The sequence below is a fragment of the Balaenoptera musculus genome, chromosome 5, assembly GCF_009873245.2.
Source record: "Balaenoptera musculus isolate JJ_BM4_2016_0621 chromosome 5, mBalMus1.pri.v3, whole genome shotgun sequence".
NCBI lineage: Eukaryota > Metazoa > Chordata > Mammalia > Artiodactyla > Balaenopteridae > Balaenoptera > Balaenoptera musculus.
This window is the reverse complement of record NC_045789.1, coordinates 109,457,463-109,485,320: the sequence shown is the minus strand read 5'-3', so window position 1 is coordinate 109,485,320 and position 27,858 is coordinate 109,457,463. Positions and strand designations below refer to the sequence as shown.

Genomic DNA, 27,858 nt, shown 5'->3' with positions numbered 1-27,858 from the left:
AATTATGGCACATCTGTGATAAAATCCTAATTTTCTGCTTTCCCAGAATAGTTACTGAGACAAACACTTCCCACAGACTTCTCAGTGGCAAAACAAAATGTGGGTTGAACCTAGGATAAAAATTTTGATGAATTTTAGAAAAGTAATGTATAGGACATATCAATTGGCTCATTGATTAAAAAAAAAAAAAACCCTCTAGTCAGGGTTCTACCAGTTTTCTTAAAATAAATGTTAATTTGGAATTTTTATCCTAAACTACTAATTCTATACATTTGTCTTTTTTGTTGTTTGTTTTTCTGCAGTGATGAATCTAACCTTCCAAGCATGAAGTTGTGTATATAATGGTCCACTTTTTATATTTATAGTTGAAAATTGGATTGCAGATTTTACAAGTCTGAGATATGTTTACATATAGCTGCTTCTTCCTGTTTGCAGTAGTACACATATCCATTTTTTCTTCCCTTACATCTGAAATTGGGCAATATGTGAAACCAGTGAGAAGCCTGCAAAAAATATAGATCAGTATCTCTTTATCTTACGTGAAGATATGTATTTACATGGACATAGTGATAGAGATTGATTGTTCTTGCTATTTTCTTACTTTGGTCTTGTTAATTGCATGGACAAAAAGTGCCATGAGATAGTTTACATGAAATCGTGACCAAATATGAACTCGAAGCTATGAAAACGTACTCTACTGACTGATTTTAGAGTTTATCGTCACATCCCTACTCACCTTTGCTACTCATGCCCACACCACCCATTGAAACTGACTAAAAAAGCATGATCGTGTGCCAAGCCTGCTTGCTGTGCAAACTCAGATGCTAGCATGCTGCATTATGAGTCCTTTGATCACATCTGAACTTTTATTTCTTTTGTCATCTCAAGGGGGTTACACCATGGCTCATTGCCAAAAAGTGATAAGGTGGCGGAGAGCACACACACACAAATGGTCTTGTATTTTGAAAGGAGTTGCGGTCCCAACTGCAGATCTTCAGCTTCCACTATTGTGGGCTCACGTGGCCTCTTTGGTTGAAATGTCCAGGGGCTGAGATGGTTGCTGACACTAGTTTTCCTTGGGCTGCCCTTGGCAGTGAAGATGAAGAGAAAGGATTGGTTCAGCCTCCTGCACTGTCTCTCATGTGACCAAGTAGGAAAGAGGTTTACAAAGGCAGGCACCCAGGATAGAGGACTTTTTATTTTTTAATAAACTGAATTCCAGCAAGTGTTAACATGGGTGCTTTTGGAAAATGACAGACGCATACTGCACTTCTTTTGGGTAGGAGATTCTTGGAATGGCAGCCCCTGTTCCTGAGGACAAAGGGTGTGTACATCTCACCAAAGCTCAGGTTGCTGAAGATACAACACGTCCCAAGAAGAGGTTGGCTGAAATAACCTTTCCTGAGGATGTAGGAGAGCTCATCCTACAATCTCTACTGAAGCTGATGAGAGCTTCCCTTCCTTCCAAGATCCAACCCATGTTAAACATTTTCTACAAACTTCTAGAAACAGAAAGATATTTTCCATTCTTTTTAATACTTTTTCTTTTCTCTTTTAGTCCCAGGAATATTCAAGAAAGATTTTTTTCCAGCTTTTGTCACATTTATTTTGAACAATTTTTTAAAGGAAAGTCTTCAAATCCTAATAAGTTGGTACCAACAGTCAAGATGACCATTTGCTAACTTCTCTCCTGTTCTGAATAATTGAAGAGAATATAAAAGAAGCTCCATTTTCAGTTCAGTCATTGTAAAGCATCAAAGTTAAACAATTTTTCAGTACTTTTTGACTTTTTTTTGTATGATGAATATAACATATATAGTGATTATCAGTTAAGATAAAGTCAAGATTTGGTCACATTTGATCGTATTAACTCATTTCTATTTCTTGTAGTTCTATTTAGTTCTAAGTTGTGTCTATATTTAGATTTCTTGATCTTTTTTACATTTCTAAATGTTTGTCTTATGCACAGACCAAATCTGAGATCTCAGAAAGCTGTGAAATATAGTTGCCATAAAGAGTATTTTTCAACTACTTGCTCAAAAGTTACCTAACTGTATTAGACTGAGCATCTCTTTGCACAGTAAAGAGTTGATAGCATGTTTTGAAATGACTTGTTCTAAGTGGAAGGGTTACATTAGGAGAAACTTCATCAATGAGGAGTAGTCACTCTTTCAGCCCATTGGACAATATAATTTCTCATTTCATGCCATTTTGTGGGAAAATTTCTGGTTTCATGTATAGGTTTTCACCAGCAGAGGGGAAATTATCTCATCATTGGCTTATGGTGACAACAGTTAAGATATGATTATAAGACAAGGATCCTAAGATCCTTATGATCTCTTTCATAATATATAATGCTCAGTTATACAAAATGCCTTCTTTTTGTTTCCATTACGTTTTCAAGAATGGAAAGATGTTTGAGCTAATCTATCAATCAAATTGATAACATCTCTAGTAACATTCCACACTCCGAAACCAGTTTAGCAGTTTTAAAACAACAGAGGGCATTTTCTACCCATCTCTTGTATGATCTGGTTAGGATAAGGTATTTTATTCAGTGTCTGAAACAATTTGTCTTAAATGCTTTGGAAAAATGAACTAAAACGAGTAAAACCACAGTCTCTTCAGGAAAACAAACAGTAGTGTCTTGAGAAAAATCTGGTGGCTATATTTCTTCCTATCTCTCTTTCTTTCTACTCCTCTAGTAGAAAGAGGAATTGAGATGGATCACTGTTTAAAAGTTGCACAGCTTCAAAAGAGAATACCTTAACATCAAAAGAGAAACACTTCACGTACAAAAAATATATGTATTTTTTAAACACAGCCCTTTAAGAATACTGTTCTGTCCTATGTGTATATTGAGGTTTTACTCTATAACTGATTGGACAATATTGCCTTTTATTCCATGATTAAAGGAAGCTGTAAACTTTCAATACATTTCCTTGGGGAAAACAAAAGGACCATGGTCCTCCTCTTTGTTCCGTGGAACTGCTAGGTCTTAACCAACATGCATAATCTTCAACTTTTGTTACTAAAATATTTTAAATCATCCATTTTTTTATCAATATAGAGAATCCTCAAATAATTGCCTAATGAACTAATGAATGTGTCTGCCGATATATGTGTTGGCAGCTACATATTTTTCTTTAAGTTTGCTTTCTTTTAATTTCTATTATTGGATAGAAGATTAAGAAAAAATACATGAAAGACATTGGAAATAAGATCAGGTTCTATTTCTGATAAGCATCTTTTAAGGATGCCAAACTGGTATGTGTTTTAGCTTTAAAATTGTTTTCCGTTTATGTTGGTGCTAATGTATTTCTTTTCTTTTTCTTTATGGACAATGCAACTCTACTATGGATAATTTCATTTCTCTGTTTAATAGCATTCCTAAACTGTTAGTGCGTGATTTTATTTTTCAAGTTTATGGATTTACTATAATTATGGTTCAATGACCAGTCTTTCTTAATGTAAAAGAAAACAAAACAGTGTACCTATAGATGATATGTGTGTACTTGGATTGTGGATCCTCTTATTTCATGTTCATTTCATATACCATATGCCTTTATCAACTTTTACTCTCATCTTTTAGCTTATAGAGTTTGATTAAGTGTGACAAAACCAACATTAGACAAGTCTGCACACATTCAGAGAGTACCTGACCCATAAATATGCCGAAATTTTTCTTCTAGTTTTCATTTTCATTATGAAAAGCAGTCTTGAAAGGTTTTTCTTTCTTATTTGATTTCATAGGAAACATGAGAATATCTTGAATTTCTACCAAAAAAAAAGTCTGTTCTTGAATCCTATGCATGATGTTCTGATGGAATAGTAAGAACTCTTATGCATCCAGTAGTTCATTCTATATGTCCTTTGTCTACAATATATATACATATATACACCTCTCTACTAGTTTAGAAGTGGTCAAATCAGCATGTCAGTATCTGTGGAAAAATTAATTGGTATTATATTTTTATCACTTAGACAACATGCTTAATTTTCCAAAGTTTTATTTTTAATGTTACTATTATAGCATAAAAATTTAACACCACTTTTCATCTTTTTTTTTTTTTTTTTTTTTTTGGCCACTATATATAATCTTGCCCAGAAATAAGCTATGCTTGTTAAGGTGGGTGATGTTTTCATATCTTCTAATAAATGATCTTAGGAACATGCAGATATTGATATTTGAAATCTTGTTTTTCTCTATTTCTTGATAATCAAGTTATATTAATAATTAACATTACCAAAAATGAACTTTTCTAATTTCTACCAAAACAAAAAAACAAAAACCTTTCTATCTCTAGAAAGTCAAGTCCATAACAATGTAATCTTATATTCTCAAAAATAATGATTAAGAACAGTCACATGTGATTCTGGCTGTTAAAACAATTCATTCCTAGTGGAATTAACATACTTGACCAATTATGATTCTGATAAGTTATTTTAGAATATAAAGACCTTCAGTCCCTACTTTTTCCCATTTTTGTTGAAATAGCTTCATATCAGCTGGATTTACTATATACCATAGCAAAGATACCCTTCCAGCTTAAATTTTTAGTGGATTTTGTTTTTGCTAATTCAATACTGAAACATTTTAGTGACATTTCTGATTTTTTAAATGTATTTAAATGCATAAGTTTCCCTATGCTGCTTATTGACAGAACTGTCCTTCTGGGAATAAGACTTTTTCAACCTGACGTTTGATTTATTGATAACAAAGTACCAACATTTCTCAAAATACAGTGGATATTCTCACATATCTCAGAAATATTAATAAATTGGATTCACAAAAGAATGTCTTACATATTATTGACATTTATGTGAATATTCTTTATACTGTTGTAAATGTTTCATGCAATTTAATAACATTTTTAAAAGATGTATGTATCTGATTTTCCTTTAGAAAATATTATATTTTTATTTGTATTTTTTACATTTTAAAGTTCATCTCTATGTGCAGCTATTTTTATATTGCCAAAAAAATCACATAAATACAAAGTAAGAGAAAAATGCAAAACAAATATTTTGGCAAGCATTACACTGCATATTTTTCTTAATGTTTTGTGGGCCAGTCTCATGTAATTGATTATTCTAAGAATGTGTTGTGTCTTATCACTGTAAATATGGCACAAACCTGTTTTTCTCAGTAGTGTAAATAATTGAAAGATTGAATTCTCCCTGTTTGATTTCTTATTTCATTTCATTGTAATTTCTCCAGCTGAGATTACTGAATCAAAAGACGCATGTGGTTTTTGATTTGCAGCCTGGAGATAATTGCCTTGTGTTCAGTTTCTAATTTGTTTTTATTTGCTTTTTTAACTTGTTTTCAGGGTTCCTAGTTTGTGAGAAGTTGATCTTCAGAATTATTTTTACACTATTTATGACTTATTTTCATAATGTAAAAATTGTGTAATTATTACAATATTAATCCAAACAATGGTAATGAATTGTATTGTTATAAAGCTTTATTGATGTTCATGAACACCTTGGTCTATTTTCTCTGATTTAAACACAGTCCGTAAAGAATTTTATTCTACTTTTCCGCAATATTGCAACACTGCCATTCAACTTAGTGCCTAGCTATAGTGATTTTCTAAAAAAGACTAGTACTTTCTGTTTATTAGATAGTAAGAACTATACTGAACTTCTCCTCCAAATTCACTTTTCTTCCAGAATTTCCTGTCTTGATGAATTAAAATTCCTTATGCTCAGTTGACTCTTATCTGCACCACATCAAATCAGTCATCATCATGTGATTAGAATGTAGTACATAGTAATCATGACAATGTATTGAATAATGAATGACAAAATGCCCCACTGAGGTCGTCAATTATTTTTAAGTCCTAACTAAAAGAGCGCACTTTTCAGCCCTCATCGTTTTTGCCTTTACCAATAACATTAGATGCAGGCGACCCTCTTAAACACTCTCCTTTAGCTCCCATGTCCCTTCACTCTTGTTTTCTCCTACTTTTCTTTTTTTTTTTTTACTTTTATTGAAGTATAGTTGATTTACAACGTTGTGTTAATTTCTGCTGTACAGCAAAGTGATTCAGTTATACACATATATATTCTTTTTCATAGTCTTTTCCATTATGGTTTATCACAGGATATTGAATATCTTGTGCTATACAGTAAGACCTTGTTGTCTATCCATCCTATATATAATAGTTTGCATCTGCTCATCCCAAACTCCCAGTCCTTCCCCTCCCCACCCACCTCCCCCTTGGCAGCCACAAGTCTGTTCTCTATGTCTGTGAGTCTGTTTCTGTTTCATAGATATGTTCATTTGTGTCACATTTTAGATTCTACATATAAGTGATATCATATGGTATTTGTCTTTTTCTGACTTACCTCACTTAGTATGATCATCTCTAGGTCCATCCATGTTGCTGCAAATGGCATCATTTCATTCTTTTTTATGGCTGAGTGGTATTCTATTGTATATAGGTACCACATCTTCTTTATCCATTCATCTGTGGATAGACTTTTAGGTTGTTTTCATGTCTTGGCTATTGTGAATAGTGCTGCTATGAATATAGGGATGCATGTATCTTTTCGAATTATAGTTTTGTCTGGATATATGCCCAGGAGTGGGATGGCTGGATCATATGGCAACTCTATTTTTAGTTTTTTGAAGAACCTCCATATTGTTTTCCATAGTGGTTGCACCAATTTACATCCCCACCAACAGTGTATCTTCTACTTTTCTTTCTCATTTTCCTTTGCCAGCTCTTTCTCCTCTACCTGATCATTAAATGATAATCCTCAGGACGCTGACCTACATGCTTCTTTTGCTTTTGTTCTTCTCCATCACACTTTTTCTCCAGGAAAACTCATTCACTCCCACAAAGACCAAGTTGCTATCTGTATTGCAGATTTTCTCCTACCTTCCAGACCAGCTGTTACAGGCACATCTATCTGTATGTCCACAGGTAGCTCATCATTTTTACACCCGGTTCTCTTACAAACTTCCATATGACAGTGAACATACCATCCCCCACCTTGCAGTCAAGCAAACATGATAGAAAAGTCAGAATCATTCTGGACACCACCTGCCTCTCATCACCCACCCATTCCTTCATACGTACAGCATCTAATTACCAAATCCTTTCAATTCTACCTCCTAAATATCTCTGAGATCCACCTCCCTTCTCCTCATCCATTACCATTGCCTCGGCCTAGGATCCCCCCAGCTCTCTCTCGGACTTTTAGAAGAGCCTTTGAGCTGGCTTACCTGCCTCTAATGACCACCTCCCCTCCACCTCATACTCGATATGACTCTGATGATTCAGAGAAAGCAAACATGGCCGTGTCTTATTTATTTATGAATTTATCATCCCATTTCATTTCATATAGCATTTGAGGCACATTAAACAAACACTTATAAAGAAATTAAATACACTTAAAAATAACCAAGAAAACCATACTTAAACAAATTTCAAGGCCACAAAGAAAGCTGTAATGAAAAGATGTAAGACTTAAAATTGAAACAAATTTCAAGGCCACAAAGAAAGCTGTAATGAAAAGATGTAAGACTTAAAATTGTATGGCTCTCAGCTTCTCGGTATCCATAACAAAAAAAGAAATAAGTTTACACGTTTACATCATCCGTAAAGTGAAAACATACTACTTCCTCAAAAGAATCAAAGCTGATGGATAAGAAGTGTCTTACGTGAGATTTCTTAGAGTGGGCACTGTCGTTTAGGGCACTCCTACAATGAACATTACAGCAGGTTTTCATAATGTTCCTCATTATAAGCCAAGTGCGTGTGCCAAAACCAACTTCACTGAAAGCAGTTCTGCAGGGAAATTAACCATGCCATTCCCCTGCTTACAATCCTCCGCAGTCCCCCATTATCATGCAGATACTTATTTTGGTATAAAGTACAAAGGCCTTTGTGATCCCACTCTGTCTAGCTTTATAGCATCACTGCTTGCTGGTCAGCAACCCTTACCCAAAGGTTTTCCCATGTTAAACTATTTGAGGGTCCCTTTGGCTGCTTCCTAGGCCTGAAACAGTCTCCATCCCCATCCCCACCATTCACCTAAAGAATTCTTGCTCTCTTTTTTTGCAGCCAGTTAAGCCGAAGGTGCTCTTTTCCCCGTGGGGGCCTGGTGTGCAACGGTTGTGAACAGCAGCCTCCTCGGTAGTGCATGCAGCCTGTTGCCTGTGCGGGTTGCCCTAAGGGACCTTGGGGAGAGCCCTTTCCAGTGGACCTTCATGACTGTCATGCTGTCCCCAGTCTAGGCTCCAGACAGGTATGCGCGGTGCCTTTGGAAAGCCCCAGGGCACAGTGGCCAGGGTCCACACTGGCCAAGTCATAATGTGCATCCATACCAAGCTTTGAATAAAGGAGCATGTGATTGAGGCCCTCGGCAGGGCCAAGTTCAAGTTCCCTGGCCGCCAGAAGATCGGCATCTCCAAGAAGTGGGGATTTACTAAGTTTAATGCGGGTGAATTTGAAAACATGGTGGCAGAAAAGCGGTTCATCCCGGATGGCTGTGGGATCAAATACATCCCTAATCGTGGCCCCTGGACCAATGGCGGGCCCTGCACTCACGAGAGCCTTGGCGCTGTCCTCTCCTTACTCACGCCCACCCATAAATCCTACTTTCCTGTCCAAAAAAAAAAGCATTCTTGCTCTTTCAAGACCTAACCCATACGTCAATTTCCGAAACACCATTTCCTGCCAAGCTTAGATTCTCTGTCTTCTATGCTCCAGTAATTGCTTTTACGTGTCACTGCTATACCACTTATCCAGTTGTTGATAATTGTATGTTTATCTACCTCCTCTGCTAGATGATGAACCAAGGATGAACTCAATTCACAGGTTCCCAGTAAATATTTTTAAATGAATAAATGAGTGACAGAAGTTACAACAACAACAAAACCCACTTGGACTACCAATTTTGTTAATCTACATAATGGATAAAGCAACCCACACAGCTAGTTCCTAGCATTCTAGGTAATTCTTAAAGGAAAATGTGTTACGACCTCTTTCAAATCTAAATTAAGAATATGTTTTATATGAAATAGGGGGCATGTCATCTAAGAGGTGGCCAGAGAGGATTAAAAGTTTATAGAAAGTAGAGAGAATTTGAGCTACCCCTATGGAGAATAGGAGCAAACAGCAGAAAACACATCGTGATGGGAGGTTCAGGCCAAAGACAACTGAAAACCATGATTTTGTTTGGGACTATCTGCACCTTTGTGCACCGCACGTGGTGCTGTCATCCATTTAAACATCAAATATTTACCTACTGAAAATCTTCTTTCTCTCAATGTGTGTTTCCTAGCTTTTCATTGCCCCTTTATATATTAGGAAGCTAGATCAAGTCCAGGAATTCTCAAACTCCATCATTCATCAGAATCAACTGGAGTTTCTGAAAAAAGCACATTGCTTGGCCCCACCCCCTGAGTTTCTGATTCAGTAGGTCTGAGGTAGGACTTGAGAATTTATATTTCTCACAGCCTCCTCATTGGTGATAATGCATTTGGTCCAGGGTCCACTCTTTGAGAAACACTGCTGGTCTAGTCTATCTTAATGGAATGTTTGTGGCATTCATATACTGATGGCAACCTTCCTTTTATTGTGAATCTCTCTGGGGAATTTTCTTTCATCATCACTGTTAATTAAAACTCTGAGCTCACCCTTGGGCAACTCTCTCAAGTGGAAACTGCTAATTCTCCAACAGCCCTCACATACCTTAAGGATGGGGAGAAAGTTGAGCACGCACATTGCCCCTCCATTGCCGGTTCCAGACAATTAATTCTCCACCCGTATTCTACAAAGCCCTACTTCTTTGAGGCTCATATTATTTGGTTATTACCACACTTTTCCCTTCCTCAGCAATCATCTCCTGGCCTCCCGGTCATTCTCCCTCATTCACTGAAGACTTTGGCCTCTGGCTTATGCTAATTTTCTTCACCCTAAGTGCTGCCATCACAGGTGACTTAAACATCAACATGGGCAATGCAAACAACACCTTAGTATGTTACCTTCTCAGACCTTGTTTCTAATGACTTTTTACACCGTCCAATTCTGGCACCTACTCTCCTCACACACTGATTTTGTCAACCCCTGGAACTGCTCCAACTCTGGAATAATATATTGAAACATCTCATTCTGAGCCCTCTCCCTATTTTGCCAGAACTTCACACCCAATAACTCCCACTATACTTGTTCTTGAACCTTATAATGATTTCCATTCCCTTTGCTCTCTTAGCCTCTTTCCTATCAGGTCCCACACAACTCTACTTCCTCTCCTCTCCAACTTAGGTTACACGGTTCAAATTCTCATCTACACCAATGCCAATAAGTCTGTTATCCCATTGTTCTTCCATTTGTCCATTTGGAAAAAGCCAAATACTATAATAATCCATCTGTCCACCTTCTCTGCATCTTTACCTGGTCTACTCCACCCAGCACCACAGGAGAAACTCACATAATGGTACAGATTGGTCCCGCCATAAATTCAGAGTCTTCAGATTCACCTGTGCATTTATTGACTCCCAACAACTAACAGTCTTTCTGTGTTTCCTTAGCTAACATGTCAAACTTTTTCCACTCTCCTTTTATCTTCACCTCTCTCACTCTCACTAGCTGATCTTGCATTCAGAGAAGAAAAGAAATCCACAGAACAGATTCCCTCAAATCCCTCCAACCAAGACTGAAAATGTACCCGCATCTACATCCTTGATTTCTTCCTTCCTTTCTAGTACAATAGAAAATGATGTCGCTCTTCCCCCTTAAGTCTAACCTCTGCCCAAATGCCCTACTTTCACCCCAGGCTTCTGGGGATCTTGTTCTGTTATGTCAACTTCTTTTCTTCAGACTATGCCCTAAAGGGATTTTTAAATATTTGCATACCTTTCGTTTTCATGAAAGCTTTTCCTCAGTGCTGGGTACCCCTTCAGCTACTGCCTTCTCTCTTTCCTGCCTTGCCTTCAAAGACGAGCTTCCAGGAAACTAATTATATACTGACCACACCCACTTCTTCGCCTCCCATGCATTCCTCAGTCCACTGTTAAGCTCTGCCCCTACCGCTCCACCAAATTAGATGGTCTCCTCAGTGACCGCCTAAAGTCCTATGAATTAAGTTGCCACCAATATTTCCAGATCTCCAAACTTCAGTTTTTGTTGCAACTACATAATTTTGGATGTACAGCAGGCACCTCCAACTCAGCGTGTGCAGAACTAAACTTGCCCTCTGTCCCCCGACCGTGTTCTCCCTCCCGTGCCCTATATCTCAGAGAATGGTATCACCACTCACGCAGCTGGCAAAAACAAAACTTACCCATGATACTCAACCCTCTACCTCATCATCCTCAATCACTGTCTATGACCAGCTAATTCTACTGGCTCAATATATATTAGACTTACCATCCTCATAGCGTTTCCATGGCGACAATCTAAGGCCAGGTAACTTGTATCTCTTGACTGGATCACTATAGTAGCAGCTCTCACAAAGTTGGTTTTGCCCTTCGCTATAGCCAGAATGATCTTTCCCTTCTTAAAACTTTTTACACTGAAGCTCTTCATTTCTCTCAGGATAAATTTCAAATTCCTCATTTTGGTTTACAAGCTCCTTCTTACTCAGTCCATAGCTATTTCTCTGGCCCAGCCTCTCATCAGTCTGTCCCTGCACTTTATCTAGACAACCTGCCCTTGTTTTTCAGTTCTTCAGCAGGGTCTTCTCTGTCACTGGCAGAGCCCCAGTCTGTCACTTTCTCATCCCTTCTTCACCCAAAACCCCACTTTACCTCCCTAACTCCTACCTATCCTTTATGTCTCAATTTAGACTTTGCTACCTCTGTGCTCCCTTTGCATCTTGGATATCATTTCTCACAGCACTTTTTCACGGGACTGCTCCACAGAGAGGGATGTCTGTGTTGTTTGCTCTTAAGTCCTGAATGTCCAGCACAATGCCTGGCAAAGAGTTGGCACTCATTAAATATTTGTTAAATAAACAAGTGAATGAAAGCAATAACCCAAAGGGATACGGAACAAGCCATCCAAGGATAATATGAGCAACTGTGCATGAAAATATGCAAGAGTGAGCTTACAAATCTTGTCAAAAATCACATGACTGTTTCATTGACTCAGACATGATAACATAATTCTATAGGCATGTTCTTTTCTGTTCTCTTGCAACATCAATATCATATCAATATCAACATCAAATAGCAAAAGCAAAAAAGACTTGGGGGAGCTATTCCTCATTTCTTTTGGACCAAGTAGTGTTCTCTAGAAAACAATGTCCTATGAAATAATAATGGGTATTCCACAAATAAAATCATTAAATATAAGAATATGGACTTCCCTGGTGGCACAGTGGTTAAGAATCCGCCTGCCGTTGCAGGGGACACAGGTTCGATCCCTGGTCCAGGAAGATCCCACATGCGGAGCAGCTAAACCCGTGCACCACAACTACTGAAGCCCACATGCCTAGAGCCCATGCTCCACAGCTAGAGAAGCCACCACAATGAGAAGTCCGCACATGGCAATGAAGAGCAGCCCCCGCTCTCCACAACTACAGAAAGCCCACGCACAGCAATGAAGACCCAACGCAGCCAAAAATAAATAAATAAAATTAAAAAAAAAAAAAAGAATATGTACTGGAATGTCCATGAAAAAGATAAAGGATACAGTCTCCATAGAACACAGCTTGGAAAATGCTGTTCTAGAGCATTATTTGATCTAAATCAACACCTGCCAGAGCCCAGGCATGCAGGCAGTCGGCGTGCCTTGTGTCTTGTTGCTCAGTCAACATTCCTATCACAGGAGCTGCTCCAAGGAGTGACTGTATTCAAAGATGTCCTTGTTGGTAACACCTCACTCTTTGGCTCGCCTTTCCATTCCTCTTTTTCATCTTCATTGCTGTCCTCAATCCCCTCTCACATCTCCACTCTAAAATGTACTAAGATTCACTTCTTTGCTTGAATAGGAACTTGATTTGAGTGTCGACTCAAATCCATCATTCAAGGCAATGGCAAAATCCAAGAGTAATAACGTCCCATGTGGGAAATGTGTTTCAGCAGAGCACATAATAGGCAGTCAACCAGAAACAATTTTTCTGGTTAAATTATGAGTTTGTACTTGCAAATGGAAGGGGAGGTTGGAATATGAGAATAAGAAAAGCAGGTGAGCCGCGTTTATATTGAGCCTGTATATCAAGTCGCAGATTGAGCAGATAGGCACACTGACATTGTCAGACTGTGGAAGAAAGAGTTGTTGACTCCACCTGTGGCTGAAATGATGGGTATATGAACAAAATATCAAATATCCTAGCCATATGGTGTTGAATAACTGTGGAGTTTCCTAGACTATTCTATCTCCCTTTCATAAAATATCAGTAAAAACTAACATAAACAAAGGCAAGTGATAATGGAAAAATTGGGTAAAAATGTTGGACAAGAGAATTTATCTTTAGATGGCTTTAGCCATATATTTTGCACTATTGCTACTCTAAACTTGCGGCACATAATTTAGTGTCCACAACATACTGTCATAATTAGCTCTCACTTCTCTTTTTTAATTCATCTAAAAATTTTAGTGCTGCTCTGAGAATGCCACAACAGTAAAGATGTCTTTTCTACTTTCAGGCCTAAAGGACTCATTTATTTTATTTATTTTTTATTTTTTTAAATTTTATTATTTATTTATTTTTGGCTGCGTTGGGTCTTCATTGCTGCGCGCGGGCTTTCTCTAGTTGTGGCGAGCGGGGGCTACTCTTCGTTGTGGTGCGCAGACTTCTCTTGTTGCGCAGCACAGGCTCTAGGCCCGCGGGCTTCAGTAGTTGTGGCTCATGGGCTCTAGAGTGCAGGCTCAGTAGTTGTGGCACACGGGCTTAGTTGCTCTTCCTCATGTGGGATCTTCCCATACCAGGGCTTGAACCTGTGTCCCCTGCAGTGGCAGGTGGATTCTTAACCACTGCGCCACCAGGGAAGTCCCTGACTCATTGATTTTAAAAGAGTTCTTTCCTCCCTGACTCATCACCCTTCCCAAAAATACAAGAAAGGGGAAAAAGCCTAATTATGTTATGCTCTCGATACAAAAAAAGGCGGGGCTGAGAGGAAATATACAACACAAGAATGGAGAGGCTGAAATATAGCAGTTGATAAAAATCAATAGGTATTCCTGATAAAAATTGAAATAGAATCAAATTCCTTAACCTGATATAGGGATGAGTATATTAAAAACCTAGAGCAAACATCTTTCTTTTTTACTTTTTTTTTTTAGCCATGCCACGCAGCATGTGGGATCTTAGTTCCCCAACCAGGGATGGAACCCACACCCCCTGCATTGCAAGCACGAAGTCTTGACCACTGGGCCACCAGGGAAGTCTACATCTTTCTTTAAAAAAAAAAAAAAAAAAAACACTTTATTGGGAATTCCCTGGCAGTCCAGTGCTTAGGACTCTGCACCTTCACTGCTGAGGGCCGGGGTTCAATCCCTGGTTGGGGAACTAAGATCCTGCAAGCCATGCTGGGTGGCCAAAAAAACCAAAAAAGAACAAACAAAAAAAATCACCACAATCTACAAACATCTTTCTTGACAGCAAAAAATTAGAAACGTTCCCTTTAAAATCAAAACCAAGAAATGGATATTTAATATCACTACTGCTATTAAACATTGCATTGAAAGTCTCAGCCAATGCAATCAGAAAATAAAAAGTTGAAAGTGTTGGAAAGAAAGAAACAGAACTGCCTGTGTTCGTTTTCTCTGGCTGCTGTAATAAATTAGCAAAATTTAGTGTCTTGAAACAACACAAATATATTATCCTACAGTTCCATAGTTTGGAAGTCCAAAATGGGTCTCACTGTGATAAAATCAAGGTGTTAGCGAGGCAGAATTCCTCTTTGGAGGCTTTAGAGGTAGAGAGAGAAGTATCCTTGGCTTGTCCAGCTTCCAGTGGCTGCCTGCACCGCTTGGCTCATGGCCTCCTTCGTCCGTCTTTAAAGCCAACAACATCAGGCCTAGTCTTGATGCTGCCACCTCTCTGGTTCTTCCTCTTCTGCCTCCCTCTTCCTCTTTTAAGGACCCTTGTGATTACACTTGCCTACTTGGATAATGTAGGATCCTCCCTATTGTAAGGTCAGCTGATTAGCGAACTTAATTTTTCTGCATCTTAATTCACCTTTAGCATATAGCATAACATATTCATATATTCCGGGATTAGGACATGGACATCTTTGGGGGGTCATTATTCTGCCCACCACACTGCCATTATACATTATTTGATTGTATTTGATTATTTGATTGTGTATATAAACTTAAAGGAACTACAAATTATTAGATTTTGTAGTATTGGCATCTTTTAAATATAAGTAGTTAGCATAGCACTGATATTTTTTGTAAAATAAAGGTGCTGTTTACACCTCATACCTTTCTCATGCTATACCAGTAAGAATACTTGAAACTCTTCTCAATGTGGTAATACTTAAATATTTATTGACTTCTATTTATCTTCAAAATATTAAGCTATTAAAGGATTTCCTGAAAGAGCATGTGACAGGATGTTACTTTACATACTGTCACACTGAATCCTCACAACGCTGAGAAGTAAATGTTATTCTCTCTCTTTTACAAATAAAAAAGCTGAGACTCAGAGAAGTTGGATCACTGGTTATCGAGAAATAAGTGACTGAGTGAGGATCTTAGTGCAGGACAAATGTTACCGCTTTACAGCTCCACCCCTCTGCCCCCTGGGAGGTACTTGGTGCCTCTACCATTTCTTCCCTCTCTGAGATGCCATGATTCCATATGTGACTAGTGACAGTAAACAACAATAATATCACTTTATATTTGCATAGCATTTAGTATATTTAAACCATTTTTTAATTAACTTATTTATTTGGTTGCTCTGGGTCTTAGTTGCGGCAGGCGGGCTCCTTAGTTATAGTATGTGAACTCTTAGTTGCAGCATGTGAACTCTTAGTTGTGGCATGCACGTGGGATCTAGTTCCCTGACCAGGGATTGAACCTGGGCCCCCTGCATTGGGAGCAGGGAGTCTTTTTTTTTTTAATTTATTTATTTAAATTTATTTATTTTTGGCTGTGTTGGGTCTTCGTTGCTGCACACGGGCTTTTTCTAGTTGCAGTGAGCGGGGGCTGCTCTTTGTTGCGGTGCACAGGCTTCTCGTTGTGGTGACTTCTCTTGTTGCACAGCATGGGCTCTAGGCGCGAGGGCTTCAGTAGTTGCAGCGTGCGGGCTCTAGGGTGCGTGGGCTTCAGTAGTTGTGGCATGCAGGCTCAGTAGTTGTGGAGCATGGGTTTAGTTGCTCCGCGGCATGTGGGATCTTCCCGGACTAGGGCTCGAACCCGTGTCCCCTGCACTGGCAGGTGGATTGTTAACCACTGTGCTGCCAGGGAAGCCCGGGAGCACGGAGCCTTAACCACTGCACCATGAGGGAATTCCCTAAATCATTTCCATGTCAATTATATCTGACTCTCCAAATAACTATACAAGATGAATAACAGTGTATTAACATTTCTTTTGAGAAAAGATTCAAAGAGGAAGGCCGGCCCAGATGACACAGCTTTTACTAGTGGAGCCGAGTACCAGAGTCTCCTAACTCTTAGGACATTGTCCTACACCAAGAAATAAAGCATGAAAACCCCCAAAACACACAATGTTCCAAAGACCTTTTTAGCATGTACTTCCATGAGATGTTTTGCACAGGAAATAATCTATTCTAAAGTCTCATCATTTTCTTCTGAGTTTCCTTTTGGGGGGGTAATAGCAAGAATAAATTATTTCTAGAATGTTCTTAATTGACATTTGCAGTCTTTCTTGGCATTCAAATGACAAGCAGTTTAGTGCTTAAGAACTCAGTTGCTGGAGCCAAATGGCCTGTATTTGAATCCCTGTTTGACCACCTACCGTGTCAACTTATCTCATCTCAGTGGGCCTCAGTGTCCTAGTTTGTAAAATGGGAATGATTTCACTCCCTCAAGGTGGTGAGTTAATACATATGTTTAGTGAGTTAATACATACACATGCTTAGGTCAGAGCCTGGCCCAGAGTTAGTACTCAGAAACACGAGCTATTATTCTCTTCAGAGCAGAAGCCCTGCATATCTACTATCTTAGTAGAAAGACTGCAGTGATTAGAAGGTTCCATTCTATGTTAATAAAGTGAGATATTGGTTCTTAAAAGCTACATGCTTTCTCTTGCATTTCAGTGATGGCTTTCCTGTCACAAAAGCACCTGTACACACCTAAGCATCAGTTCTGATGGGAGAGCTAATGAGAATGATAAGTAGCTTTCTCCTCCCCCCAACCCAGCTTTATTGAGATGTAATTGACAATAAAAATTGTATATATTTAAAGTATACCATATGATGTTTTGATATATGTATATATTGTGAAATAATTGCCAAAATCAAGCTAATTATCATATTCATCACCCTATAAGGTTACCATTTGTGTGTGTGTGTGTGTGTGTGTGCATGGTGAGACTATAGTATTATTAACTTTAGTCATCAGACTATACATTAGACTGTACACTAGACCTCCAGAACTTATTCATCTTACATAACTGAAATTTTGGACCCTTTACACCCATTTCCCCCACTCCCTAGGCCCTGGAAACCACCATTCTACTCTCTGTTTTTATAAGCTCAACCTTTTTAGAGTCCACATATAAGTGAGATCACGCAGCATTTTGTCTTTCTTATATATATCACATCTTCTTTATCAATTCATCTGTTGATGGACACTTAGGATGTTTCCATATCTTGACTATTGTAAATAACACTGCAGGTAGTTTTTCTCTAATAACTTGAGTTCAAAAATAGTGAAAGTCACCATCTCTGAAGACACTTAGCAAGTTTCCTTGTGTAGAGATAGTTAACTATTGACGGGAGAAAGATATGGCATTCTCAGGAATGAACACTTAGAGGAAAGGCCATCAAAGGCAGCTGCATTAAGAACCATTGAAGTAGAGGCATTTTGCTACGTTTTCACCCATGTTGCTTGCACAGTCTAGTCAAAGCACTGGACAAGCTAGAACTCCAAGTGTCTTTCTTGAGCAGTTCCACATTCCAGAACATTTATATAACCCTGAACTTTTGTGTTCCAACCCTGGCACTGCGCAATGTACTGTAATATTAACAAAGACAAAGAGATTATTAACACCTAGCTTAGGGTACTAGGTTTTCATGAACTAGTCTCTTCCTGTTTAAGTTAATAGTGCAGAATTTTATTGACACTCAGTAAAGGTTAATGCATAAAACTCTTCTGTCATATAGAAATTCAGTGCATAGTTCTGTTCTCTTAAAGACATTTGCATTTTGACTAAAAGCCAGCCAGCACTGAAGCTCAGCAAGAAGTCAGTAACTAATGATGTTTCCTCTACAGAGGCAATGCCTCTCATTCACATGCACTTGAACTGTTTTCTAATACCAGCAAGAGGTTTGCAACGAACCAAGAAAATACTCTTGTTCAAGGTCCTTTGAGACCAGCAGCATGAATCTAAGTGATCCACCAACCCCTCCAAACCTAACTGGGTCCTTAGCTCTATATCACATGGGCACTGTGACCAAACTCTTCTCCATCAGTTCAGCTCAACAAATAGTCACAGAGGGCTGCTGCCAAGGTCTGTGAAAATAAGACACAAAGGAATTCTATGGGTAAAGCATAAATAGTAATAGATGTCATTTAATGAGTGTGTACCACATACCATCATGCTAAGGCATCACATACATTATCCCATTTATTCCTTATAATCACCCTGTGAATTACTTCTCAGTTACACATTACAAAACTGAAACTCAGGGCTTCCCTGGTGGCGCAGTGGTTAAGAATCCGCCTGCTAATGCAGGGGACACGGGTTCGAGCTCTGCTCTGGGAAGATCCCACGTTTCACGGAGCAACTAAGCCCGTGCACCAAAACTACTGAGCCTGCGCTCTACAGCCCACAGGCCACGACTACTGAGCCCACAAGCCGCAACTACTGAAGCCTGTGTGCCTAGAGCCTGTGTTCTGCAACAGGAGAAGCCACCATAATGAGAAGCCCGTGCACCGCAATGAAGAGTAGACCCCGCTCGCCGCAACTAGAGAAAGCCCACGCACAGCAAAGAAGACCCAATGCAGCCAAAAATAAATAAATTAAATAAATAAAAATTTTTTTAAAGTTAAAAAAAAAAAACTGAGAGATTGGTTCAAGATGGCGGAGTAGAAGGACGTGCACTTACTCCCTCTTGCGAGAGCACTGTAATCACAACTCACTGCTGAGCAATCATCGACAGGAAGACACTGGAACTCACCAGAAAAGATACCCCACATCCAAAGACAAAGGAGAAGCCGCAAGGAGACGGTAGGAAGGGCACAATCACAATAAAATCAAATCCCATAACAGCTGTGTGGGTGACTCACAAACTGGAGAACACTTATACCACAGAAGTCCACCCACTGGAGTGAAGGTTCTGAGCCCCATGTCAGGCTTCCCACCCTAGAGATCTGGCAACTGGAGGAGGAATTCCTAGAGAATCAGACTTTGAAGGCTAGGAGGATTTGACTGCGGGACTTTGACAGGACAGGGGGAAACAGAGACTCCGCTCATGGAGGGCCCACACAAAGTAGTGTGCACATCAGGACCCAGGGGAAGGAGCAGTGACCCCATAGGAGACTGAACCAGACCTGCCTGCTAGTGTTGGAGGGTCTCCTGCAGAGGAGGGGGGTGGCTGTGTGTCACTGTGAGGACAAGACACTGGCAGCAGAAGTTCTGGGAAGTACTCCTTGGCGTGAGCCCTCCCAGAGTCCGCCATTAGCCCCACCAAAGAGCCAAGTAGGCTCCAGGGCTGGGCTACCTCAAGCCAAACAATCTACAGGGAGGGAACCCAACCCCACCCATCAGCAGACAAGCAGATTAAAGTTTTACTGAGCTCTGCCCACCAGAGCAACAGCCAGCTCTACCCACCACCAGTCCCTCCCATCAGGAAGCTTGCACAAGCCTCTTAGATAGCCTCTTCCACCAGAGGGCAGACAGCAGAAGCAAGAAGTACAATTCTGCAGCCTGTGGAAGGAAAACCACATTCACAGAACGATAGACAAAATGAAAAGGCAGAGACTTTGTACCAGATGAAGGAACAAGATAAAACCCCAGAAAAACAACTAAATGAAGTGGAGATAGGCAACCTTTCAGAAAAAGAATTCAGAATAATGTTAGTGAAGATGATCCAGGACCTCAGAAAAAGAATGGAAACAAAGATCGAGAAGAAACAAGAAATGTTTAACAAAGACCTAGAAGAATTAAAGAACAAACACCTATAAGAATTAAAGAACAGGGCTTCCCTGGTGGAGTAGTGGTTGAGAGCCCACCTGCCAATGCAGGGGATGTGGGATCGAGCCCTGGTCCGGGAAGATCCCACATGCTGCAGAGTAGCTGGGCCCGTGCACCACAGCTGCTGAGCCTGTGCTCTGGAGCCCCTGAGCCGCAACTACTGAGCCCGTGTGCTACAACTACTGAAACCCTCATGCCTAGAGCCCATGCTCCACAACAAGAGAAGCCACCTCAATGAGAGGCCCGCCCACTGCAACAAAAAGTAGCCCCCGCTCACCGTAACTAGAGGGAGCCCATGAACAGCAACGAAGACCCAATGCAGCCAAAAATAAATAAATAAATTTAAAAAAAAAAGAATTAAAGAACAAACAAACAGAGATGAACAATACAATAACTTAAATGGAAAATACACTAGAAGGAATCAATAGCAGAATAACTGAGGTAGAAGAACGGATAAGTGATCTGTAAGACAGAATGGTGGAATTCACTGCTGCAGAACAGAATAAAGAAAAAAGAATGAAAAGAAATGAAGACAGCCTAAGAGACCTCTGGGACAACATTAAACGCAACAACATTCGCATTATAGGGGTTCCAGAAGGAGAAGAGACAGAGAAAGGACATGAGAAAATATTTGAAGGGATTATAGTCGAAAACTTCCCTAACATGGGAAAGGAAATAGCCACCGAAGTCCAGGAAGCACAGAGAGTTCCAGGCAGGATAAACCCAAGGAGAAACACACCGAGACACATAGTAATCAAATTGACAAAAGTTAAAGACAAAGACAAATTATTGAAAGTAGCAAGGGAAAAATGACAAATAACATACAAGGGAACTACCATAAGGTTAACAGCTGATTTCTAAGCAGAAACTCTACAAGCCAGAAGGGAGTGGCATGATATACTTAGAGTGATGAAAGGGAAGAACTTACAACCAAGATTGCTCTACCTGGCAAGGATCTCATTCAGATTCGATGGAGAAATCAAAAGCTATACAGACAAGCAAAAGCTAAGAGAATTCAGCATCACCAAACCAGCTCTACAACAAATGCTAAAGGAACTTCTCTAAGTGGGAAACACTAGAGAAGAAAAGGACCTACAAAAACAAACCCAAAACAATTAAGAAAATGGTCATAGGAACATACACATCGATAATTACCTTAAACGTGAATGGATTAAATGCTCCAACCAAAAGACACAGGCTCACTGAATGGATACAAAAAGAAGACCCATTTATATGCTGTCTACAAGAGACCCGCTTCAGACCTAGGGACACATACAGACTGAAAGTGAGAGGATGGAAAAAGATATTCCATGCAAATGGAAATCAAAAGAAAGCTAGAGTAGCAATACTCATATCAGGTAAAATAGACTTTAAAATAAAGAATGTTACAAGAGACAAGGAAGGACACTACATAATGATCAAGGGATCAATCCAAGAAGATATAACAATTATAAATATATATGCACCCAACATAGGAGCACCTCAACACATAAGGTAACTGCTAACAGCTATAAAAGAGGAAATTGACAGTAACACAATAATAGTGGGAGACTTTAACACCTCACTTACACCAATGGACAGATCATCCAAAATGAAAATAAATAAAGAAACAGAAGCTTTAAATGACACAATAGACCAGATAGATTTAATTGATATTTATAGGACATTCCATCCAAAAACAACAGATTACACTTTCTTCTCAAGTGCACACGGATCATTCTCCAGGATAGATCACATCTTGGGTCACAAATCAAGCCTCGGTAAATTTAAGAAAATTGAAATCATATCAAGCATCTTTTCCGACCACAGTGCTATGAAATTAGAAATCAATTACAGGGAAAAAACCGTAAAAAACACAAACACATGGAGGCTAAACAATACAATACCAAATAACCAAGAGAGCATTGAAGAAATCCAAGAGGAAATCAAAAAATACCTAGAGAAAAATGACAATGAAAACACGACGATCCAAAACCTTTTGGATGCAGCAAAAGCAGTTCTAAGCTGGAATTTTATAGCAATACAAACCTACCTTAAGAAACAAGAAAAATCTCAAATAAACAATCTACCCTTACACCTAAAGGAACTAGAGAAAGAAGAGCAAACAAAATCCAAAGTTAGTAGAAGGAAAGAAATCATAAAGATCAGAGCAGAAATAAATGAAATAGAAACAAAGAAAACAATAGCAAAGATCAATAAAACTAAATGCTGGTTCTTTGAGGAGATAAACAACATTGGTAAACCTTTAGCCAGACTCATCAATAAAAATAGGAAGAGGACTCAAATCAATAAAATTAGAAATGGAAAAGGAGAACTTACAATGGACATTGGAGAAATACAAAGCATCATAAGAGACTACTACAAACAACTCTATGCCACTAAAATGGACAACCTGGAAGAAATGGACAAATTCTTAGAAAGGTATAACCTTCCAAGACTGAACCAGGAAGAAATAGAAAATATGAACAGACCAATCACAAGTAATGAAATTGAAACTGTGATTTAAAATCTTCCAACAAACAGAAGTCCAGGACCAGATGGCTTCACAGGTGAATTCTATCAAACATTTATGGAAAAGCTAACACCTATCCTTCACAAACTTTTCCAAAAAATTGCAGAGGAAGGAACACTCCCAAACGCATTCTATGAGGCCACCATCACCCTGATACCAAAACCAGAAAAAGATACTACAAAAAAAGAAAATTACAGACCAGTATCACTGATGAACACAGAAACAAAAATCCTCAACAAAATACTAGCAAACAGAATCCAACAACACATTAAAACGATCATACACCATGATCAAGTGGGATTTATCCCAGGGATGCAAGGATTCTTCAATATATGCAAATCAATCAATGTGATACACCATATTAACAAATTGAAGAATAAAAACCATATGATCATCTCAATAGATGCAGAAAAAGCTCTTGACAAAATTCAACACTCATTTATGATAAAAGCTCTCCAGAAAGTGGGCATAGAGGGAAACTACCTCAACATAATAAAGCCCATATATGACAAACTCACAGCAAACATCATTCTCAATGGTGAAAAACTGAAAGCATTTCCTCTAAGATCAGGAACAAGACAAGGATGTCCACTCTCGCCACTATTATTCAACATAGTTTTGGAAGTCCTAGCTACGGCAATCAGAGAAGAAAAAGAAATAAAAGGAATACAAATTGGAAGAGAAGAAGTAAAACTGTCACTGTCTGCAGATGACATGATACTATACATAGAGAATCCTAAAGATGCCACCAGAAAACTACTAGAGCTAATCAATGAATTTGGTAAAGTTGCAGGGTACAGAATTAATGCACAGAAATCTCTTGCATTCCTATACACTAACAATGAAAGATCAGAAAGAGAAATTAAGGAAACACTCCCATTCACCATTGCAACAAAAAGAATAAAATACCTAGGAATAAACCTACCTAAGGAGGTAAAAGGCCTGTACTCAGAAAACTATAAGCCACTGATGAAAGAAATCAAAGATGACACAAACAGATGGAGAGATATACCATGTTCTTGGATTGGAAGAATCAATATTGTGCAAATGACTATACTACCCAAAGCAATCTACAGATTCAATGCAATCTCTATCAAATTACCAGTGACATTTTTTATAGAACTAGAACAAAAAATCGTAAAATTTGTATGGAGACACAAAAGACCCCAAATAGCCAAAGCAGTCTTGAGGGAAAAAAACCGAGCTGAAGGAATCAGACTCCCTGACTTCAGACTATACTACTAAGCAACACTAATCAAGACAATATGGTACTGGCACAGAAACAGAAATATAGATCAATGGAACAGGATAGAAAGCCCAGACATAAACGCACGCACCTATGGTCAACTAATCTATGACAAAGGAGGCAAGGATATACAATGGAGAAAAGACAGTCTCTTCTATAAGTGGTGCTGGGAAAACTGGACAGCTACATGCAAACAAATGAAATTAGAACACTCCCTAACATCATACACAAAAAATAAACTCAAAATGGATTAGAGACCTAAATGTAAGACCAGACACTATAAAACTCTTAGGGGAAAACATAGGAAGAACACTCTTTGACATAAATCACAGCAAGATTTTTTTTGATCCACCTCCTAGAATAATGGAAATAAAACCAAAAATAAACAAATGGGAGTTGATGAAACTTAAAACCTTTTCAAAGCAAAGGAAACTACAAACAAGACAAAAATACAACACTCAGAATGCGAGAAAATATTTGCAAATGAATCAACAGACAAAGAATTAATCTCCAAAGTATGTAAACAGCTCATGCAGCTCAACATTAAAAAAACAAACAACCCAATCCAAAAATGGGCAGAGGACCTAAATAGACCTTTCTCCAAAGAAGACATACAGATGGCCAAGAAGCATATGAAAAGCTGCTCAACATCGCTAATTATTAGAGAAATGCAAATCAAAACTACAATGAGGTATCACCTCACACCAGTTAGAATGGGCATCATCAGAAAATCTACAAACAACAAATGCTGGAGAGGGTGTGGAGAAAAGGGAACCCTCTTGCACTGTTGGAATGTAAATTGATACAGCCACTATGGAGAACAGTATGGAGGTTCCTTAAAAAACTAAAAATAGAGCTACCATATGACCCAGCAATCCCACTACTGGGAATATACCCAGAGAAAACCATAATTCAAAAAGACACAGGCACCCCAATGTTCACTGTAGCACTATTTACAATAGCCAGGTCATGGGAGCAACCTAAATGCCCATCAACAGAGGAATGGATAAAGAAGATGTGGTACATATCTACAATGGAATATTACTCAGCCATAAAAAGAAACGAAATTGGGTCATTTGTACAGACATGGATGGATCTAGAGACTGTCATACAGAGTGAAGTTAGTCAGAAAGAGAAAAACAAATATTGTATGTTAATGCATATATGTGGAACCTAGAAAAATGGTACAGATGAACTGGTTTGCAGGACAGAAATAGAGACACAGATGTAGAGGACAAACGTATGGACACCAAGGGGGGAAAGCAGCGGGGGTGGGTGGTAGTGGTGAGATGAACTGGGAGATTGGGATTGGCATGTATACACTAATATGTATAAAATGGATAACTAATAAGAACCTGCCATATAGAAAATAAATAATATAAAATTCAAAAATTCAAAAAAAAGTGTCAATGCCAAGAAACATGAGAGAGGCCGAGGAACTGCTCCAGATTAAAGAGTAAATCAACAGCAAAATGCAATGCTTGATACCAGAATGAATCCCAGACTGGGGTGGGGTGAGGGGGATGCTATAAGGACAAATTGGAGGAAGACATAAAATTTGAATATGGACTGTGGATTAGATAATAGTATTATATCAATATTAAGTTTTCTGATTTTGAAAATTAAAAAAAAATAAAATAAAATTCAAAAATTCAAAAAAAAAAAGAGTGCTGAAATGGGATGTGGCTGGATTCATGGGAGGAGGCGACAAATACCTGCTCCTAACAACTGGGAACTGGAGGGGTAATCATCCCCCTCCTCTCTAAGACCAGAACCAAAATTAGGAATCACTCTACTTGTTAAAAAGGTTTTCTGTCCTTCCATCACACATATCAAATTCCAGAGTAAATTGGGTCACTATCTCTTGATGAGTTTCCTATTTGCAAAAGCTAGTCCAACATGCCTCTCCTTTTATATAATATAATCTATTTCTTTGCCACAGTAAATCTGAGAGCAGGAGGAAGCCAATTATAGTGGCTAAACTGACACAAACTTCAAATGCAACTATGGACCCAGACATCAATGCACACATATATATATAAGTATAAATGTAAATGTCGTATGTAAATATGTATGTGTGTGCTTTGGGGTCTCAGGACAGCAGAAATCACAAGAACCAATCCTGTGGTATAGAAGCAGCTCATTCATGTTCCAAAATATACAAGGATAAAATTAAGACAGAAAAAAATGAGCAAACCTCATTACGTGTTTAAGGTTCTGTTTTTGTTATACTTACAATACTCTGAGAAAATTCAACTATTTTATACTAAAATCGCTAATGAGAGACATGAATCAGATAATGAAAAAACTGACAGCATAAATTTAGTTAATGCTTAACATATTCTGAATTAGAACATTTTGTAGTGGAATGACTCTAAGATTCTCCTCAATTCATCAGCCTTTTCCCAGTGAAGGAAGAGATAGGAATCAAAGTATATATGTACTACCATGTATCATGTGAGGTTGGTAATTATAATAAAAGCTTCCATTTAACAATCCTCACTGTATAGTGTCTTCTAAGAATAACTACATTTGGATTTTATATAGTACATGTTTTCTGAAGTGCTGAGGACACCTTCACATATAAAATGTAAGCAAGGAAACCTACCTGGGGAAAAGCAATACAGTGTCAGTGAAATGTAAGGAAGAATGATTTGCAGTGTATTCCAGGACACTAATGAAGGCAACATTCAGACTTTCAGAAAACCAAAATCTGACTCATAAAAAAGTGCAGAAACAGGAGGTAAAGGATGTGAATGGATGCTGGGGTACATAGGGAACCACAAAGTAAACATACAAAACAGAAAACTGGCATCTTTTTTTAAAATGTTTTAATTTAATTTAATTTATTTTTTATACAGCAGGTTCTTATTAATTATCTATTTTATACATATTAGTGTATATATGTCAATCCCAGTCTCCCAATTCAGCCCACCACCACCACCCACCCCCGCCGCTTTCCCCCCTTGGTGTCCATACGAGAAAACTGGCATCTTGATGGTTTCAAAGGGTTCCTAGATTCTGGTATCCTCAGATGTTCCTTGGCTGGTAGGTGCCATTCTCCGTGTGTCTTCACATGGTCTTCCCTCTCTAGGCATCTGTCTCTCTGTGTAAATTTCCCCTTTTTATAAGGACTCAATCATATTAGATTAGGGTCCACCCTAAGGACCTCATCTTAACTGGATCATCTGAAAACACCTTATTTCCAAATAAGATCACACGCACAAGTACTGAGGGTTAGAATGCAATATCTTTAGGGGTACATAATTCTTCAACCCATCCATCCAAGAGGACAGAAAAAAGAAGAAGGAGGAGGAGGAGGAGGAAGAGAAGAAAGGGAAGTTGAATACAGGGATAATAGGTATCACCCTGGGAGCTTTGTTTTTCTCCCCCAAAAATCATGGTACCCAGAAACTACTGTGAACTTAATTTTCTGGGAGTGGTGCTGATACTCTAAAAATAAAGGGGTTGGAATATAGCACATTGTTTCTGCTGCATGTTTTTTTAAAAGAGAGAGCTACATAATAAAGAAACTTTGGTTTGGGTATTCTTTGAGGTTGCTTATTAATTATTGACCAGGGGATTTTTGCAGAATCTAACACCTGTGGCCATAATACGCCTCTGGTTAAAAATGTGTCAATAACAGGTTTTTATGTAGCTAACACAGGAATTGACTTATACTTCAGACTGCACCAAAGTCTACAAGCTAAGCAACTAGGACAAAGGGGTAAATAACTCACAACTTTCAATAGTAATTACCGAAAAGAGTTTTTCCATTATGAAAATGTCAATCTGTAAACCCAGTTAA

The 27,858-nt window shown here is 38.6% G+C and overlaps 1 protein-coding gene and 1 non-coding gene across 8 annotated transcripts in view; both read left to right on the top strand.

Moving 5' to 3' along the window:
• Positions 1-5,485, top strand: part of COL25A1 (collagen type XXV alpha 1 chain) — a 478,809-nt gene extending 473,324 nt beyond the window's left edge. For all 7 annotated transcript variants that reach the window (XM_036853780.1, XM_036853776.1, XM_036853781.1 and 4 more), the window contains one exon: positions 303-5,485. In XM_036853780.1, coding sequence (XP_036709675.1) covers positions 303-305 — 3 coding nt within the window. In that variant the 3' untranslated portion in view covers positions 306-5,485. The remainder of the gene's footprint in view (positions 1-302) is intronic.
• Positions 5,486-8,072: 2,587 nt separating this feature from the next.
• On the top strand, positions 8,073-8,207 carry LOC118896201. Its single transcript, XR_005020113.1, has one exon. It is a non-coding gene; the product is annotated as a small nucleolar RNA SNORA70 (small nucleolar RNA).
• The last annotated feature ends 19,651 nt before the right edge of the window (positions 8,208-27,858 follow it).